This window comes from Formica exsecta, unplaced genomic scaffold (genome assembly GCF_003651465.1).
Source record: "Formica exsecta isolate Colony F162 unplaced genomic scaffold, ASM365146v1 scaffold421, whole genome shotgun sequence".
Lineage (NCBI taxonomy): Eukaryota > Metazoa > Arthropoda > Insecta > Hymenoptera > Formicidae > Formica > Formica exsecta.
The window spans coordinates 970453-986766 of NW_021851451.1; the positions used below are offsets into that span (position 1 = coordinate 970453).

Sequence of the window (16314 nt, forward strand, 5' to 3'; positions counted from 1 at the left end):
AAATTAAAACAAAAAGAGTTTGATTGGACAGAGTGTATAGGATCATTCATGTGAATATTTGTGGATCTTCTCATCTGTTTTATCAAACTAATTGAGAGAAAAATTCAATATATATTTATTTAATATATATTATAATATATATTTAAAATTTTTAAATATTTTCACGCTTAATTGAATTCATCGTAAAAATCGTCAAATATTGTCTTTATATTGAATTGTACAAAAACATGTAGTTGAGTATTAATTATTGAATATTGACACGAGTTGAGTGTCAGTTATTGGCAATGTGTGCAAATTTTTTTTTTTTTTTAGATAAAAAAGAAAAAAGAGACAAATTAAAAATTTTTTTTACCGATATAAATCAACTTTACCAATACATGTGAATGCATAAAAAAGGTCAAGATTGTCACGAATGAAACTAATAACTAGGTCGTCAACAAATTGAGTTAATTTTTGTGATCTATTTATAACTAAATAAAAATAATTTAATGCATTCTTTTATCTATTTGTGCCAATACAATTACGTTCGATCATCATTTCATAGCTTAATCATTTCATAACGATATTCTGCAATAGCAAACATATATTTTATTTTGAATGCATATCCTGCAGTTTTTATGCATGGAAAGATTATACCCATACTTTCTTTCAAAAATACCTTAATAGTAAATATCACACACACACACACCCACACACACACACACACACACACACACACAAGACACCAATAACTTAAAAAATATATTCAGCTATGGACAAGATAAACTATGTATCTCTCATGATATTACAAGTATATTTTGCGTACTCGTCTCTGCGGTATTGTTGTCACTCTTTTCGAGAAAATGATAATACAATACAGTGAGAGAGATAAAGTCAGCCGCATTGTCGCGCGAAAGAATAAAAATGGTATACATATCATATATCACGTTACCTAAAAAGGCAACGATCTAGATAAAGTTCCACTGTGTGCAGCATGCGAATTCGCTTTATGCAATCCTTCACTGGTTCTCTTAAAAAAAAAAAAAAAAAAGGAAAGCTGTTAGCTATATCCCGTGGCCTAAAAAAAGTTTGAAAGTCATTTTTCAAGTTTATAACAATGTTACAAAACTCACTCGCTGATGTGTATACAAGTGTACTCGAGATCTCATTTAATTGGGCGGGGTATCAAAACGATGGAAACAAGTTCGGTGATGAATAGCTTTATAAGTACTTAAAAACTTTTTGCCGTGGCAATCTGTTTCCACAAATTTTGTAGCATTTTAAAGACAATTATATTCTGATTGACATTTATTGAAAATATTACTTCGATAATATTGGAAACTTATTAACATGAGTAATTGACGATGTACAATCTAATAAAGATTTAAATTAATTATTATTTATTATTCAATCAACAGCATTAATACATGGCACATCTTGTTTCAAAACGTACTTATTTTAAATGCTAAACATAAATTAATTATGAAATTGACGATATTTTGTCAATATATATATATCTATCGACCACATTGACCTCACTTTGAAAAGATCATTTAAAGTCAAATCCATATTTTTATCATGTGGCCCCGTCGAAACTATGCAACTTTTGTCTGAAACATTCTTTGATATCTCACTTCGTTTCCAAAAAATATGCCCGCGTCACTATAAATGCCGCACCCTGTATATATATATATATATATATTGGAAATGCAAAACGATCAAAGCGGTGCCAGAAATAATTTTTACACTTCGTATTTTCATGTTTCTTCCATCCAAATAAACTAATTAATTATCCGCCTTTTATTTCCACAACGCTTTACGACGCTTAATATATTTTTTCATCAAATTTATAACTACTTTCTCAATTTATTCCAAGCATTACATTTCCGGCACATAACTCATTTTGTATTTTCGATTTATACACGTTGCAGAACTTTGCGTATATTTAGATTAACGATAAGCAATCACTGTACCGGAAGTCTGTTTAGGACATCGGTCGGCTTTAATCAGAGGCCCTTGGTCGCGATATTCCGTAATGTAAAATTCCCGCAGTTAGCGACCTAAATCCGCATTTCCGCGGTCGCAATTTAACACACATACGTAACCGGCACACTATGCGCCGCCCATAGCATAAACGATAAATGGGCACGATGCACGCGCGCTATCCGATTTAATCGACCGGACGAAAGTAAGTCATCCTCCTCTACACCCCGTCCGCTGCCGCGGAACTTTCGTAAGCGCCCATTAGCGATCGTTATTAATTCTCCCCCGGGACGTACCTACTGTGAGCACACCCCTGCAATAGGGAAAAAAAAGAGAAACGAGCTTTATAAGCAACGCTTTTATGCAGCAACGTGTACGAGAGACGGTCGAGTGCCACTTGTCGCAAATTGTCGGCGATATATTGGTCCCCCTTTAAAGAGAGTTTTCGATTAAGAAAATATATTTCAAGAACGTTGTACCATACACACAAACACATGTGGCTATACACAAGGGGATTATGAAACGTAATTTTCCATGCGAAAGAAACTCTAAGTTGGAAAGTTTGCGAATGCTCGTCTTAAACAGCAATTTGCTTTTAAAACTAACCATCTTCGCGATACACCGTATCTTTAATACACCCCACGTATCTATTACATTTAAATAATACAGATATGATAGCGCAAAGTTATTTTGACTATAGAAAAACATTTATTACGTTTATATAAATTTCATTGACTATAAAAAAACATCATGTTATGTTCGTATAAATCTCATAGAAGTCAGATTCAAGCAAATAAAAACATATCGCTTTCGCTTTACTAAAGTGCTGTTTATCTTTTCGGAGTTACACACATTAATATTCGGCTTTGAAAACAACAGTCCGACAAATGTGTTATTTCATTAAAATGATAACTTATGTTAACGTTTATGTATTACAAACGTTTACATAATTTTATTAAAAATATTTATTTAATTAAAACAACACGGAGAGAAATGTGTATTTTGATATCAGAGGTGGTCATATTTTATATGAAGATTTTATTGTGACCATTAAAATAGTTTCATTTAAAAATTTTATTTTCCAGCATGATAAAAGTACATAAGAAATATATCTATTTGAAAGAGCAATAATTTTAATATTAATTAAAATAATAATTTTAAAAGACTTATCAAAAATTCTTATTTGGAATAATATTTGAAGTTCTACGATATCATTGACCATTTCAAATATTATTTTAAATATTGTTTCAAATTATGTAGTAAGGAAAAAAATTTTTAAAGTTACAAAACAAGTCCACCTTTATTTCGAAGGTAGAATGATCATTTATTTAATATTAATGTACAAAAATAACGTGATTCAACAAAACATAAGAACAGATCTAATTGCAAGAGAGGTATAAGGTCTATAGAATGTGTAGAATGAAAATAAAAATTCATAGAAATGGTAATTTCAAATATTCCGCTACCCATATAATGAGAAAAATAATGGCTTTGTTTGAATACCCAAAGTCTCTAACGAGAAATATGTATATTTGAAATATCCATTTTCTCATCGTGAAATAAACTAAACATTTTAAATGGGATTTTAATTAACATACAAATGAATTATTATTATTGACATTTATATACTATATACAGTAAGAAAAAGTAATTCTTAGGTAAAGATTTTTATTTTTTATTTTACAAATATATTATTTTGCTAATTTCTAATGGAACTTTTTTATCCGACCGTAGCTGAATCTTCCGGAAACCGCGCTTGCGCCTGAAATGTAAAAATGGTCAAAAATGTGTGCGATACACATACACACACTCACATACATAGGAATTACAATGCGTGATATACATACGAGTCCTGCGATTTTGTGTGTATGTGTCTGTCTGTCCACGTGCGTAAGATATAATTTGCATTATTACAGATTTTCTTTCGATAAAGCGTCGCCTGATTGCGTGCAATAAACGCGCGAGTGTCCCATGAAATGATAGAGGGGCTTCCACATTTGTTTTGATATACTTTTGATACACGGTTGTGCGATCGATCCGTTCGTAGCGTCGCATGCGCAACGAACGATCGCGCTTAACGTACGCCCGGTCCGATCGATGTACCGACCATTTTCCATGTTTCCGTATGATTCTCTTGCGCGACCCTGGAATTATACGGATTATCATCAAAATATGGGAGAAGAGGGAACGTTCATAGCGATATTCTCTGAGCTTTACCTTAACACTTATTGGTACGCTTAATTATTGACAAATAAAAATAATCGCAACATCAAAATGACATAATACTCATAACATAATTGCTCGTGGCGATGATTTCACGTGAAAAAAAAATTACAGTGGAACATGTGGTATAAAAATTGCTCATATGAAGTTTTGCGCAATTTTTAGGACGATGATTTTGATTGAGACAGTTTGGTTTTTACTCGTCGAATCTTGCTTCGTATAGAAAATAGATTAATTTTATTAAAATTATTAGTTTTAAAGCATATATCATATTTTATCATCACATTTTTTTATTAAATGCGAGTGATTAATCCTTACCAAGATCATCGTTTTATATAAAGACCTTCTTATATATAAATATATTTAAAAAAAATATTTCATCTAATATTATATAAACTAGGATTTTTTATATATCTAAACTTTATTAACAAAGGTACAAAATATACATATCACTGGGATCAACTAATAAAAAGACAATCTTAATAAAACTCTAAAGAGGCGGGCACAGAAATCCACATTGAGAAATAACATTTTTTTTTACATGTGTACAATTTGTTATTTTATTATTATGGATTTAAATCTGGCTTTATGTCTCATTATCAAGGGTATACTTGGCTTCACGATCGCTATACATATATTGGTGCATTAGATTATTGCTTTATTCATGAGGAATGCGCTATTAGTCCTATATAATTCGATTTATTTTGATCATGTGATTATTTTTATATATTTATATTATTATAGTATAGATCATAAATCTAGAATTAGTCCATATGAATGAGAAAATATCTATTTATAGATATATTATAGAATGAGCGTTTTTCAGTTATCGCTTATTCTGTTTTGATGGCTTGCCATACTTTATATACTAGAGAATGCATTTGGTAATTATGCATATATGCGCTATATATAGTATAGTATAAATACGTTGCTATGAATTGATTATAATAAATAAATTTAAACGAAAAAATCAATATAAATTCAATCTATCTTGCAATATCTGCTTCCAAAAATTTTTACTGTAGCAAACAAAAATCCCGTAGCATGAATTTATATGTTAAAATATTAAAATATGTTAAAAATATATATATGAGAATGGAAGCCGTCTATACGGGTGATCTACAAACGATGTATCGAAAACGTAAGTATCGAGGATTATTGCAATAGAACGTGAAGATAGAAGCTCCGTAGAATTGTTGTAAGCTTGAAACACACATCTCGAATTCAATTATACTCTCGCGCGATACGTAATTCATATACATAGGTCATAGACTCCGTCAAGATCACGTCGGATAGATCTATAATTATCTCGTCGGCATTCGCCCACGCGATGCACATGCAGTATCTTCATTCAGTTATTAATTGAAGAGGTTATTTTTAGATCGTCTAATATCAAACACATTGATAGCTGCAAGATTCGAGTCTTGATTGAAATGAATTCTCTTCTTATTGACAGGATGGTCAACGGACTCTTCGCGTCTCGTTAAAACACGCGATTCTATTCACAGAATCTATCTTTTTCATATTTTTCGAGCACAGTATATAAATCTCCACCCACGAGATATAAACAGACTAAAAGTAACGCTAGCAAAAATGTTAAATCAATTTTAACATGTGCCGCCAAGTCAACGCGATGATTATGAATAATCTAAATTAAAAATATTAAATTATAATAATTTGCGTGACTGTGAATTACAGCATTAAACATGATGTGTAAAATATTTAGGTGTATCGAGTTTTATTGCTAATACGCGATTATTATATATTTTTGGAAACATTCAAAAAATATATATATGAAAATTACACTCGATAATAATTTTGATGGTAAATTTAAAATAAAACTTGTCATTTAAAAATATTACAGTTGCCAATAAATTGTCGGTTTGTATTAGCAACATTTTATAAGTGCAGCAAATAAAAAGAGATAAAAAAAAAGGAAACTTTCCGACATCATGCATCATAGACGCGATAATATTTTACACCCCCATCTCGGAATTTATTATCTCCGATAAAATCCATCCGTATATTAACGGCTAATAGAGATCTTGTCTCTTGGACTGTAGGCACGCAACAAACCGGCGGATGGCGTGGGTCATGTAAACCAAAAAGGTGCTTCCGGTCAAAAGGCGCCAGTGGCTGGACAAAAGGTCGCACCAGGCACTAAGGGCGCGGCGAAGCCGGCCCAGAAGCCGTCAGCTCAGAAAGGCCAAGTGAAAGTGACACCCAAGGCGGCCTCCGTAAAGACCGGCAAGAACAAAAAGAAGGGACAGCGACAACAATACGATCTCATCGTTACCATCAATCTGGTGAGAGAAACGAGAGAATTTTATTTCACAATATTTTTAAACGCCTCTTCTAATCCAGAATCACGTTTTATCCTCATTCCCACGCGAGTTTCTTCCAGCTGTTCTCTAATCGTTACAATTCTTAGCTCTTATCGATACCATATAAAGGTAAAATAACTGATTTTTTTTTTTTGCGTAAAGTTTATTAATTTTTTTTTTAATCGATTTATAATTTCTTGCTCGAATAAAACATTAATTTTTTTTTAAATTATAATCGGTTAAAAAACGGAGTTTTTTCATAAGTTAAACTTCTGCGAATTTATAAATAAATAAAGAAATTTTATTTTTTTTGCTTAAACTCAGTACATTTGTCAGGGGATTTTAATCTGTAATTTGATCATCACATCGCCGTTTATTTCATATTTGATAAATAACCCTCCTCTCTTGGGATGTTCCCTAAAAACTGTCTCCAACTTTGTTGGAGGTTTCATTATTAAAAATAAAATCAAGGATTTTCTTGGATATTTCGTCGATATTTAAATCAGCCTAAATAGAAACATTATCAAGTACAAGAGAAAAAAAAATTATATACATATAGATAATTTTAGTTAATTGTCCGCATTCTAAGGTCATTCACATGATTTTCCTAGAAGATTTGCGTGAAAAGGTCTAATTATTTCTGTTCTTGGAAGCGAACGCAATTATCGATCGAATCGCGATAGGAATCGTCTTTGTCAAGTTAGCGTGCTCCTCGCGTAATGCGTGTATATCAGTAATAAATTTGATCTGACCCAGTTGAATACGCGATGCGCGATCGATAGGATCTTCTTATTCGGCTAATGTACGCGGCGTTAGTCAAGATATGCTGAAGAAAAATAAACAGTCCATCGTGTCTAATTAAATTCGATGTTATTAATGACGGTTGCTCGATCATATTGCTCTATTTTGGGATTACATCTCTGGATGAGATTCTTGGCAGCCTCGTATGTGTCTGGCATTTAATGTCCATTCACAAAGTATATTATACTCTTTTCTAATAGTATATAATAATTATAATTTTGCCGACGAGAAAGTTAAATTTTGCAAATATTCAGATAATATCGTATATCTAATTTTTTATCGATTTTTGATTAATTTTTTCATATTTTTTGTTATTATTTTTAATCATTACTTTTGTCAAATTGATTTATATAATGTTCGAATATACCTATATATTATATTATACATATAACATGTATTAAATAAACGCGAAGAATATAAATATGAATTTCGAAATATGAAATAAATTGCTCGAATTGTGAAAAAAGTATATTTGATATAATTGAAAGTACATATTTCGATCAAGGGATAATATAGAGAATGGTGGGTAATTTTCAAAATTTTATCGTCGCCAACACGCGAACATAACATAACGCGAGCAAAGTATCTGTTTATATGCGATGTCGAGAGCGGTGGAAGGGAATGGTCACCTGGCGTCCAATAGTCCGTAGGGGGGACCTGGTAGTTAAAAACAGACTAAGGTTGCCAAAGTCTCGAACATATACGAGACTTTGTCATCGAGCGAACGTCTTTTGTGTCCGACGCGCGATACCGAGTGTTCGGAAGCTGCGCCAGCAGCTTTTCATCTTTTTCCTCAACTTCGCGCGTAAAGTAACGTGTGCGACGAGGAAGAATTCGAGTTCTCTCGACGCTTCGCTTCGGGATCGAAGATTATATACTTCACGAGAAGCGTGAAGATCATATATACTTTGAAGCGTACTCTATAAGTCGGCTATTTTTAGTCATTCGCGGGCAATATTGCATTCTTGAATAGTGTCGTTCGTGTAATCGCAGTGGAATTTCGCGCGCGCGATCGCTTGATCCGGCATCTTCGACGTCTTTTTTTACCGGGGAAAAACGACGATCTTAAGACCCTCTTGGTCTTTCCCAAATATCGTCTTCGATTTTATCCATCTAAATAAAAGTAATCGCGACGGCGGAAGAAGCTGAACGTATCCTCCTCTTTCTTATTCGGTACCAGCAATGACCTTGTGGGAGCTCGTAGTGGATAAATATTAGTTCGACTCTCTGAGAGTAGTTTTCAACGGATTCATCGTGCCGCGAATATATATATGTCGATTTCCTTCCCGAAAGAGAGAGAGAAAGAGCGTATAAAAATGCGGCGTTTCTTTCTTTTTTACGGATCGACAGAAATGTCGCGCGTTCGTAATGGGAACGAGATGTTGGCCGTCTCGACGGCGACACGACGATAACCGCGACAAGACGCAGACACAGAGACTCGAAATCTCAAGTTAATATATCACGCCACATATCTCGTCGTCGAACACCGTCCTCCTTCCGGCATACGTCGTCCGACGTGACAATAATAGATCATGGCGGAAACAGAAAAGAAATACACGCACGCCTACGGACAACTGCGTAGATTGACCAGCACGATAGATTGTCAAATTAGGCAATTGAGTGTAAGTGGAAAAAAATATAAATTTCTTTGGATAGTAAAGAATCAGATTTAAATGTGTGCGATGTGTAGATTTCGATTTGTAGAAATCGCGAGGCCATCTCGACCAGCACGATAAATTGTCAAATTAATTAAGTGGAAAAAATTGTCAAATTAATTAAGTGGAAAAAATTGTTAAATTAATTAAGTGGAAAAAAATATAAATTTCTTTGGATAGTAAGGAATCAGATTTAAATGTGTGCGATGTGTAGAAGATTTCGATTTGCAGAGATCGCGAGCCATCTCGACCAACACGATAGATTGTCAAATTAATTAAGTGGAAAAAATTGTCAAATTAATTAAGTGGAAAAAGATATAAATTTTTTTGGATAGTAAGGAATCAGATTTAAATGTGTGTGATGTGTAAGGAAGATTTCGATTTACAGAAATTGCAAGGTCATTTCGACCAGCACGATAAATTGTCAAATTAATTAAGTGAAAAAAATTGTCAAATTAATTAAGTGGAAAAAATAGTCAAATTAATTAAGTGGAAAAAAGTATAAATTTCTTTGAATGGTAAGGAATCAGATTTTAATGTATGCGATGTAGAAAGGGAAGATTTCAATTCGCAAAAATCGCGAGATCATCTCAACCAGCACGATAGATTGTCAAATTAATTAAATGGAAAAAATTGTCAAATTAATTAAGTGGAAAAAAAAATATAAATTTCTTTAGATAATAAGAAATCAGATTTAAATATACACGATATGTAAAAAGGAAAGATTTCGATGTGCAGAAATTGGGAGGTCATCTCGATCAGCACGATAAATTGTCAAATTAATTAAGTGGAAAAAAAAAAAAAAAATTCTTTGGGTGGTAAGGAATCAGATTTAAATGCGTGCGATGTGTAGAAAGGAAAAATGCCGATCTGCAGAAATCGCGAGGCCATCTCGATGGGATGGAATGCATTGGTATGCGCCGTTTCGTCGCAAGACTTGCTATCACATTGCGACACGTTATTATTAATAATTCATTACACACGACCTTCCGCCGCGCACGCGTCGTTTCGAACATCTCGTTTCGGGCATCTCGCCAAAATTTCCTTATCTTCCCTGTGTATCTTGTACGAGAGAGCAGATCGTATAGTTATAGAGCAAGGTCGTTCGCCCACAGGAGACGAGGCTCTCTAAACGCCGCTTGACGTCTTTACATACGTACATATGTAAACTTACAGAGCAGACGGAATTGTATTATGTATATACATGTGTATAAATGAATAGAGCCGTTTGTCTTTTTCTCTGTTTCAGTCTGAGTATGGGCTCACGGAAGATCAGGTAGCAGGTGAGTTGACACGATTATATAGTTAATTCATTAATCATAATTAGATAGATTATAAGAATTAATTGCAATAATAATTCATAACTTGCGATTTTAAGATTAATACAATTTTCTCGAATTTTTATTTTTAACAAGATATTTTATATATAGTAATAATCTAATAATTGATTTGAAAATTAATATATTTTTTATAAGTTATAAGAAAATATTTATAAATTTATTTTATTAATGAAAAAGAGAGAGTAATACTTTTAGATTATTACACGCCATAGAGATAATCATTATGGATTGTAGTATAAACGTCTGCCAGTTGGCAATCGTTTTTCCTATTTGCTTACTACATTAATGGCGAGTCAATGAAATTAAAATTGTCGAAAACAATTTTGAAAATAGAATAATAATAAACTCGAGGATCTCGAGAGAGCCAATAATATTCATTTTACTGAAAAATGATCGAAACGAATAAACTCATGGAATATGAATACTTAATGACTCATACATATCATAATAATGATATTATCGTGACACGCTATGGTATCGATATTTATTTCACAATTTAACTTTCTGCAAACGTTCGCATTTTTTTTCTGGTTTCCCATGTCCCATGTGGCAATGGATTAAATAGAAGCGAGATAGAAAAATACTAAACTTTTTTCGCAGATTGATTCATTTTCGTAATTATACATGACGCGCGTACTGTGCTTGTTTATTTAATTATAAAATAATTATGATAATAATTATAAAAGAAGAACCTTTTGCGCGTAAAAAAACTTCTTTATTTATTATATACAATTATTATCGTCTACAAGACTGCATGCAAAACGAATTATAGCGATTGAGACTTTCGAAATTAATTCAAAATTAGCTGTTCAAAGAAAATTCAAGCTCATTCAAAGAGAATACATAATTATTAGAAACACAATGGATGTAGTAATAGAAATAAAGCACGCTTTCAAGATATCAAAATTTGCAATTAGCAATTACTCGATACGTAATAAAACGTCCGCAAATTTTCTTTAATTACAATCAACAATGGCTATCTATTTGTCTCGAGTATAATAACGAGATATTGGCGCGATAACGATGAAAGTTCTGTTATTTCAGAATTCAAAGAGGCATTCATGCTCTTCGACAAAGATGAGGACGGTACGATTACGATGGCGGAATTAGGGGTTGTCATGCGATCTCTCGGTCAAAGACCGTCGGGTAAGTCATTCAAATACTCGAATGTGTCTCGGATGCATTTTGCAAATTCCCGGAACAATTCTAAAACGTGCGCTTTCTTTTCAGAGACGGAACTACGCGACATGGTGAACGAGGTGGATCAAGACGGGAACGGTACCATCGAATTTAATGAGTTCCTGCAAATGATGTCGAAGAAGATGAAAGGTGCCGACGGGGAGGACGAACTTCGCGAAGCGTTCCGGTAACGAGCTCTTTCTTAATTGTCATTGCATTGCATGGACAATTGCATTGAAAGAACGTCTCGAGATGGGTCTCTCGTCGGAAAATTATGCTTTTAAAATATAGATAAGTGCAAACTGTAACTTATGTTAAGCACAACTTCGTAAATTTCTTTTTGTTTCAGAGTGTTCGATAAGAACAACGACGGATTAATCTCCTCCAAGGAACTTCGACACGTAATGACGAATCTCGGTGAGAAACTGTCCGAGGAGGAGGTCGACGACATGATTAAGGAGGCGGATCTAGATGGATCTGGAATGGTCAATTACGAGGGTAATGTACTTTCGTGTAATATAATATTTAGAATTTGTTCTCTGAACGATAACGGGGATACACTAATCTTCTCTTGGCAAAGATCTTCTCTTTAATCTTCTTTTGGCAAAGACTTGAAGATTTGAATTTTCCGCAATACTTGAAAGAAATATGTAACTTTCTGAGAGAGTATAAGTACGTTTTCTCCCCTGATACTTCGCATCGGAATACATTCTCTCTAATTATTCCTTTTCTTTGTCATGCAGTAGTATAAATTTTATACAGATCTGGTGAAATATTAATGCAAAGCTGTTTTGTTTATAATCCTGGGATCGATCCCACTCTCAACATCGTCCTATCAACCAGAATCGTGCGTGTGTTTTAGAATTCGTGACGATCCTAACGTCGAAAAATTAGTTCGGAGATCGAAGTAAGATAGACTCGCACGGAGATACCAAAAGTACCAGAAGATCTCTGACGGAGGAGGGATAAACGGATCCGCCGCCCAAGTTCCTTGACTTCCCGGGATCGTGACGAGAGGTCGTTTCACGCCCCGTAGAGCTGCAAAATCCAAGGTGTCGGGGAGAGAAGCCAAAAACTCGATCCATCCGATCGAGCGTCAACCGCGATGTGCGACGCCGTAAAATCGCAGAAAATGCGAGAATTGCGAAAGAAGGCGCACCGATTTTACGATACCGCTTTGAGGGATAAGTGCCGATGGTTTCCGAGCGTAAGTAGCGCCAGTAGAAAACTTGAAAGTCTTTGGATCACTCTCGGGAGATTACGCGCGTAATTATCGCGAATACGCCTTTGACCTTAGCTGGAAAACCAAAGAGGAGAGACTTACTTCCTCGCGAATTTCACGCGCATTATATAAACACACACGGACACACCTCGCACTCCTTCGGACTAATTTTAGACGAGTACATGAATTGTAGGCACGATAACGTATTATTACACGGTAAATAAAGGAGTTATGTCAAAAGGAGAAGACGATTGGGAAGAGGGGAGGGGAAGGGGTGACCTGTCGCCATCCGGAACAATCAACCGAGCTTCGTTTAGACTTTTACGTACCCCTAATCTTTATCTCCCCTTTTACGAAGCGATTTAGGAATTAAATAGCTTTCCACGTCATTGAACGCTCTCGCGAGAAAGTCCCGGAGTATACTAGTATATGTACACGATATGTTTACATAATACATATATATATATACGTATTATTATTATACGATATCGCTCTCGGTTTGCGTTGCACGCGTTTCCTTGAAACGCAACGCTCATGAAAGATACTTCGAGTGTTTTTACCGCTTGTATTACACGCAGATTTGCGTAATCCAAAGTAGTGATACACACATACACACACATATGTCGTTCTCTCATTTGATCATCGTTTCTTCGATCCCTAGTAATTTTAGAGCAGGCACGCCGACAACATGCTGACGAATAATTAACTCTTCTGCTTTGGCACGTAGTGTGAATATGGTCCCCTGGATCATCGTGATGCCACGTTCTGTAATCGGTGATGAGTGCCCTGGTTGAAAAAGTGCTTCGGAAAAAAGCTGAGTGCGCTAATTATATTTAAACAAATTATTACGATAAGGGAGGGTGACCTGTCGCCACCCGGAACAATCAACCGAGCTTCGTTTAGACTTTTACGTACCCCTAATCTTTATCTTCCCTTTTACGAAGCGATTTAGGAATTAAATAGCTTTCCACGTCATTGAACGCTCTCGCGAGAAAGTCCCGGAGTATACTAGTATATGTACACGATATGTTTACATAATACATATATATATATATACGTATTATTATTATACGATATCCTTCTCGGTTTGCGTTGCACGCGTTTCCTTGAAACGCAACGCTCATGAAAGATACTTCGAGTGTTTTTACCGCTTGTATTACACGCAGATTTGCGTAATCCAAAGTAGTGATACACACATACACACACATATGTCGTTCTCTCATTTGATCATCGTTTCTTCGATCCCTAGTAATTTTAGAGCAGGCACGCCGACAACATGCTGACGAATAATTAACTCTTCTGCTTTGGCACGTAGTGTGAATATGGTCCCCTGGATCATCGTGATGCCACGTTCTGTAATCGGTGATGAGTGCCCTGGTTGAAAAAGTGCTTCGGAAAAAAGCTGAGTGCGCTAATTATATTTAAACAAATTATTACGATAATCTCGCGAAGGAATAGTTTACTATCTGTCCACGAGGTTCGAGAAAATGTCCGAAAGTGTCCTTGATTATCGATGGGTTACTGGAAGGAGAATAATTTAACAAATCATCCGGATTTATCCGTAGATCCATCGGTGATAAATTAGATGGAATTATTGTTGCGACAATTCTGACAATCGCTAGTTACATCCTCAGTGACTATAGTTACCACCAGTGGGATGATTATTGGCAGGTATCTATAGTTAAAGAGTATGTGGCGGTGGGGTTTTTGATATAAAGAGAGAAAGAAAAAACTCTACGGGAACAATTCAACCAGGGTGATTAACGCGACATGCGAGCGTTCGTTCCTTCATTCTGCATTCGTGATCCTCTATGTGGCGGAAAAGGAGGATTGCCAACGATGCGAAAGAACGAAAAAGATGTGGCAATGAAACGTGTTTCCGATTCACACAATCAGTATCGCCCGCCGCAACGTCGGTGGCCTCGATCCAGAAGCGTGTATACACGCATTATGTCACATGGTATGTATCTTTACATAGAGACGTGTTGTAAGAAAAAAAAAACACCCACGAATCCTGCACACACACACGCGACATAGATGGTAGTACTTAGCGACTATAATGGCAGATAAAAAAAAGAAGCAGCCGCACAAGAGTAAACGGCCGAGCTGTACACGTGTGGATTGTTGTATACATATACTATACGTGATGATGTGTTGCTACCACAAGAAAAAAGAACCACGTGGAGAGAATACGTTGTAGGTAATTATAAACACATACTCTTATATATATTTAATACATTGTACATATGTCCTCTCTCCGTCACCCGCGCTCCATACACATACACACGCACGTATGCACGCATGCACGCGCGCGTAAGTCCCCGGCCCGGCACGAAGCGGAAACTAAAGACACGTGGATTGGGGTAGCGCGAGAGATCGAAATAACGAGAATATATAATAGCAAGTGAGAGCGCATCACCTGCGTATTATCAATCGGAGTAATCCTATTCTGTTTTTAGCACGCGTAATATTCTACAATATTATATATAAATTTTTTATTGCTCATATATGTCGTTTTGTACATGATTTTTTTGCAATGTGTTGTATATATTGATCATGATTTGTGAACATTTATATAAAATTAGATTTTAGACAAAAATGTTTATATATTCGTCATATGTGTATTAAATAATGTTTAATAATACGAAAATGAATGTTTGTTTCTCTGTTTGAAGAGATAATTTGAACATGTATATATATGGAAGTAATTTATTACTTTCTCTTGGAAATATTTTGTCGATTTCCTGTAAATGTTCACAAAATCATCGTTATTGTACCCTATTATATATACATATTTGAAGAAGAACATTTAAACTGATGAAATAGAACTGTGATAAGATTTTCACATAAATTATTTTTACAATTTAACTGCACACTATTACACAATTACAATTCATTTAGACTGCTTTTATATATGAGTAAAAGTATATAAAAAATATTAGCAAAATATGAAAATTTATGCTAAAAAATTTTAAAGAAGAAAAATAATTAGAATAATTGTGTCTTAAATTTCTACTTATATATAATCCGATAATATATACTTATATACGATAATATTTAAATATTATCGTAGAATTACTCGGATTAGCATAATGAAACGTAATATTTTCAACGAGAATATAAATTCGTGTAAATTTTTTTATTTCCAACTTTACTAAATGTTCCTCTTCACGAAATGTTCTTTTTGTTTGAGCGTGAATTTTCTCGCACATTGATCTGCTCGTAATTTTATTTTTTATTTACATTTGTCATTTTTCGAACCATTTGAATTTGAATGCCGCGTCGTAAAGTTGTTGAAAAACCATTTATCCCGATTGACTGTACGTGTATGCGCTATAAAAGATATAAAATGAAAAAAAAATGAGAGGTAGAGAGGTCTTTTACGTACGATATTGGGTGAAATCGCGCGTGTTTCGAGATCCGAGCAACTCGATCACTTTTCTTTCCAAGTATGAGCGAAATGTGGGAGACAGTTGAAGCTTGAAACGCTCGTCGGACGAAACGGTAATTTTCAGGTGCACAGAGATAGACAATAATTCTGTTGCTCTCTAATTTGATTAATCGACAATTGACGACGAGCTTATCAGATTTCTGAATCCGGATTTCAT

General features: G+C 34.6%; 1 protein-coding gene across 7 annotated transcripts in view; it reads left to right on the top strand.

Moving 5' to 3' along the window:
- LOC115240204 (neo-calmodulin-like) overlaps nt 1-13325 on the top strand; it is a 52014-nt gene extending 38689 nt beyond the window's left edge. For 6 of the 7 annotated variants that reach the window (XM_029815225.1, XM_029815220.1, XM_029815224.1 and 3 more), the window contains 6 exons: nt 6249-6491; nt 10215-10248; nt 11350-11451; nt 11536-11671; nt 11834-11982; nt 12347-13325. In XM_029815225.1, coding sequence (XP_029671085.1) covers nt 6249-6491; nt 10215-10248; nt 11350-11451; nt 11536-11671; nt 11834-11982; nt 12347-12378 — 696 coding nt within the window. In that variant the 3' untranslated portion in view covers nt 12379-13325. Of the gene's footprint in view, nt 1-6248; nt 6492-7765; nt 8933-10214; nt 10249-11349; nt 11452-11535; nt 11672-11833; nt 11983-12346 lie in introns of those variants that run through there. The other variant, XM_029815226.1, reaches the window with a different exon arrangement.
- Nucleotides 13326-16314: the final 2989 nt, after the last annotated feature.